Genomic DNA, 4,675 nt, shown 5'->3' with positions numbered 1-4,675 from the left:
CTAAACAATCATAGTGCTAAGCTAACGGATGGGTCTTGTCCATCACACCATTCTCTAATGATGTGATCCCGTTCATCAAATGACAACACATGTCTATGGCTAGGAAACTTAACCATCTTTGATTAACGAGCTAGTCTAGTAGAGGCATACTAGGGACACTCTGTTTGTCTATGTATTCACACATGTACTAAGTTTCCGATTAATACAATTCTAGCATGTATAATAAACATTTATCATGATACAAGGAAATATAAATAACAACTTTATTATTGCCTCTAGGGCATATTTCCTTCACAAAGTACTAGCATCATTCATAGCAGAAGTAGCATCATCAGTTACTTGCGACATATCAGAATTAATAACAAGTGGTGGTATCGCAAGCTTACTCAAAATAGAAGGTGAATCAAGTGCAGAGTTAGATGGCAGTTCCTTACCTCCCCTCGTCTTAGAGGGAACGGTCTTGGTTCTATCATCCTTAAGATTCTTCATAGTGATCAACAGATATAAATCCCAAGTGACTCAGCAAATATAGCTATGCTCCCCGGCAACGGCGCCAGAAAAGGGTCTTGATAACCCACAAGTATAGGGGATCACAAAAGTTTTCGAGGGTAGAGTATTGAACCCAAATTTATTGATTCGACACAAGGGGAGCCAAAGAATATTTGCAAGTATTAGCAGTTGAGTTGTCAATTCAACCACACCTGGAGAACTAAATATATGTAGCAAAGTGATTAGTAGCACGGTAGTATGATAGTTTGATAGAAGTGGTAACAATAGCAACAATAACAGTAACGGCAACAGTAATAGTTTTGTAGCAATTGTGATAGTAGCAACAAAACTAGTAACTTAGCAAAAGCAATATATGAAAAGCTCGTAGGCATTGGATCGGTGATGGATAATTATGTTGGATAACATTCATCATGTAACAATCATAACCTAGGGCGACACAAAACTAGCTCCAATTCATCAATATAATGTAGGCATGTACCATAAAAAATCATACATGCTTATGGAAAAGAACTTGCATGACATCTTTTGTCCTACCCTCGCGTGGCAACGGGGTCCATAAGGAAACTAAGGGATACTAAGTCCTCCTTTTAATATAGAACCGGAACAAAGCATTAACACATAGTGAATACATGAACTCCTCAAATTACGGTAATCACCGGAAAGATCCCAATTATTGTCACATTGGGGTATACGGATCATAATACGTAGTAGGTGCATATAACTTGCATGGTAGGATCAAGAACACAAATATATTCGCGAAAACATAAATGGTTCAGATATGAAATCATGGCACTTGGGCCCTAGTGACAAGCATATTAAGCATAGCAAAGTCATAGCAACATCAATCTCAGAACATAGTGGATACTAGGGATCAAGCCCTAACAAAACTAACTCGATTACATGATAAATCTCATCCAACCCATCACCGTCCAACAAGCCTACGAAGGAATTACTCACTCCCGGTGGTGAACATCATGAAATTGGCGATGGAGGATGGTTGATCAAGAACAGGGGAGTTGTCCTAATTCCTTGTTATGATTCCAATCGTGCGCTGGTTTCCCATCTCCAATACGCCGGACAAGTCCCCGTTTCAAAACTTCTAGGCCTGCATGAACAACTCACCACACTTGAGATGGTTGGGATCCAAGCTTCGATTCTAGCAAGTCAGAAGATGGGACGTACTTTGCTTTGAGAATCCGCACGCTCAGCGAACTCGGCTCCTGAAGAATCCGCCATCCTTGCTTTTCGAACATGACAAGGTTGAAAATCTCCGTATCCCAGAACCCCAAACCCCCCATGTACTTACGCATGGCCAGATCATCCCAAGACACCCATGTTGTCTTTCTCTTTCCATCTTTACAGCCCCAATTTTTTTCCGAACCATGATATTTACCTGATTGCACAACCCTCGAGGTAGCAAACAACATGACATAGAATAAGTCGGGATCGCCGGTGCAATAGACTCTCCTTCCCAGAAGAGGCGATACATCTTTCAATCCAACACTGAACTTTTGACCAAAGCCTATCAAAATATCCGTTATTTACTCTTCCTCATATTTGATGGTAAGCCAAGGCATCGTTTATTCAAGGATTCATTGGGGATTGTAAGAACAACTTTGATAGAATTCCTTCACGACTCTGGGCAACCCTTACCCAAAGAAAAAATAGAGGACTTTGACAGGTTAATTTTCTGACCATAAGCATCACAATATTGTTGCAGTGTCTTTAATGATTGTAGCAGCTTCTTCATTTGCTTTGAACATAACTAAGCTATCATCCACAAACAAAATATGATTTACTGAAGGTGCTGAGGGTGCAACAACTACACGTACATTCTCATTGGTTGTTTTTGGGGGAACATTCTCATTGGTTTTCTTAGGGATACTCTCATTGGGTTTTTTTTAGACACGGATACTGTCATTGGGTTTTTTAAGAGTACCCAATGGGTACTCTCATTGGGTGGAATGTGACCAATTTGCTATGGATCCAATTTGCAAAGTGGTCATGCCTAAGGCCAGGCCCAGATGAAAAAGCCCAGAAGACCAGGAACCCTCTGGAATCCCCAATCCGGCAAATCCCGCACCGCGGCGTCTCCATCCTCGCTTTCTTGTTCCAACGGCCGAAAGGGTGGGGTGGTGTTCTCGAGTTCTTGAGCGGGTCGACTCCGCGGCGAGAGAGACCAAGGGAAATCGAAGGACAGGTGCGTCCGCTCGCACCCGCCATCTCGTTTGCGTCTTCACGTGCTGGGGTTGCAACCATCTCTTGCTCGCTCATCCGGATCTGGGGAATTTTCGCAGGCACCGTCAGAAGGTTCGCGAACCCCTCCGACCTCGCCCCCTCCCGTCCCGTCCCATGGCGACGAGGGAGACCGAGCGAGGCTCCTCCGACGGCCTCCCCGAGGACATGATCCCGGAGATCCTCGCCCGCGTGCCGCCCAAGCACCTCCTCCGCTTCCGCGCCGCCTGCAAGGCCTGGCGCGACCTCGCCACCGACCCCGCCTTCATCCGCAGGCACCACTCCCACCAGCCACGGTAGCCCCTCGTCTTCACCTACGACGTCGGCGGCTGCCTCCAGGCCGTCGACCTCGCCACCAACAAGCGCCGGGCGGTCCTGCGGGTCATCCAGAGGGTGCCCCCGCCCCACCCCTTCGCCGACGACGGCCGCGGCGCACTCATGGTCCACGGCTCGTGCAACGGCCTGCTCCTCCTCAGCTTCCACAGGTCCTTCTTCGTCTGCAACCCTGCCACGCGCCAAGGTGCTCGCCTGCCGCTGCTGCTTCAGGATGGCCGAGATGTCGTGGGGTTCTACCAGCACGCCGATTCCGGGGAGTACCGGGTGCTGTACCACGAGGCTGAGCGCCTGGGCCTCCAGAGCCGGCACTCCTACTACGTCCTCACGGTGGGATCCCCGCAGGCCAGGAGCATTGAGCTTCGCACGTCGTCGGCTGAAGTGGGCGCTGGGCTGATGAGAGGGCTGGAGCGCTCTCGCACATCGCCGCCCGTCCTTCTCCATGGCAGCCTGCACTGGTCGCCGCAACAGAGCCAAGGGGGCGACATACTGGTGTTCGACCAAGCTGCTGAGTCATTCAGGCGGATCTCTCGTCCCGCGGAGGCGAGCCTGACCAAGGACGACCACACGCAGCTGTTTGAGATGGAGGGCAAGCTTGCCATGTTCTGCTCGCCCCAATTCGCAAAGAACTTGGCGGTTTGGTTCATGGATGACTACAAGGAGATGCGCTGGGTCTGGAAGTACTGGGTTAAGCTGTCCTTCAAGCTTGCTTATCAACCTATACCGTTGCCACTTTGTCCGATTGTCCTGTATCAAGAGGGGGATATGCTGGTGTCCGAGGAAGTCTCTGACAAGGTGTTGCATTGTGATAAGACAGGTAAATCGCAGGGGCCTGTCGACTGCTCTGCTCGGGGCACCAGAGTTACTCCACATATGCTCAAAGAAAGCCTTGTCCTCCATGAGTTCCTTCAGACGCAGCGGCATGATGGTGCCTGTGAATGGTTCTCCGAGGTCGAGTTCGCTGATGGCTCGGATACTGCAATCTCTGCTGATGAAACTCAAACTGATTAGCTTCTTCTGATCAGTTTGACCTATTTGAACAGTTTGTCCCATTCATGATACGCGCAGCGGTGACAGAGGTTCACAGATATTGATTCCTTGTTTCTCTTTTAATACGACAGCAGGGGTTTCTTGTAGTCTGTGCAATTATCTCGTGTTATGTCTCGGTACAATGCATGTTGGATATTGCATGTTTTCCATAACATGAATTTTGAACGAATTGCATGTGTTGTGAACATGATTTCGAATGGCTTGGGCATCATATCGGACGATATGCGTGCAGGTCGTGATGGTTGTTATTGAACTTGTTTGTGATACGGATACCATTGTTATGTACTGTTTTCACTGCTGGAATTTAGGGTATCATCATTATGCTCTGAAGTTTTTTTTTAGTGGTTGCAGTTGTAGATTTTGATCTGGAGCCAATGCTACTATGTTGTTTTTGTACCATTGTTGAGGTGATTGTTTTATAAGCTGCTCCTAATTTTCTCTACTGTTAGAGTTACATTCAGAGAAAAGCAGATATGCATCTTCGGGATTACATGTTGGTGATTCATCTTCTATATTTCTGAATTTTTGTCTGGTGAGTTATCTTGCT

At 47.3% G+C, this 4,675-nt stretch overlaps 1 protein-coding gene across 1 annotated transcript; it reads left to right on the top strand.

Annotated features, from left to right (window-relative positions):
- Positions 1-2,578: 2,578 nt before the first annotated feature.
- LOC109774028 (F-box protein At1g30790) lies at positions 2,579-4,407 on the top strand. The gene is made up of 2 exons (XM_020332749.4): positions 2,579-2,710; positions 2,808-4,407. The coding sequence occupies exon 2, from the start codon at positions 3,184-3,186 to the stop codon at positions 4,087-4,089; it is 906 nt and encodes a 301-aa protein (XP_020188338.1). The 5' UTR covers positions 2,579-2,710; positions 2,808-3,183; the 3' UTR covers positions 4,090-4,407.
- Positions 4,408-4,675: the final 268 nt, after the last annotated feature.

This window comes from Aegilops tauschii, chromosome 4 (genome assembly GCF_002575655.3).
Source record: "Aegilops tauschii subsp. strangulata cultivar AL8/78 chromosome 4, Aet v6.0, whole genome shotgun sequence".
NCBI classification, from domain to species: Eukaryota; Viridiplantae; Streptophyta; class Magnoliopsida; order Poales; family Poaceae; genus Aegilops; species Aegilops tauschii.
The sequence above is the reverse complement of the archived record's forward strand: the minus strand, read 5'-3'. Positions and strand labels throughout refer to the sequence as shown.

Coding starts and splice junctions, on each gene's coding strand:
- LOC109774028 (XM_020332749.4), top strand. CDS start 3,184: ATGGTCCACGGCTCGTGCAACGGCCTGCTCCTCCTCAGCTTCCACAGG.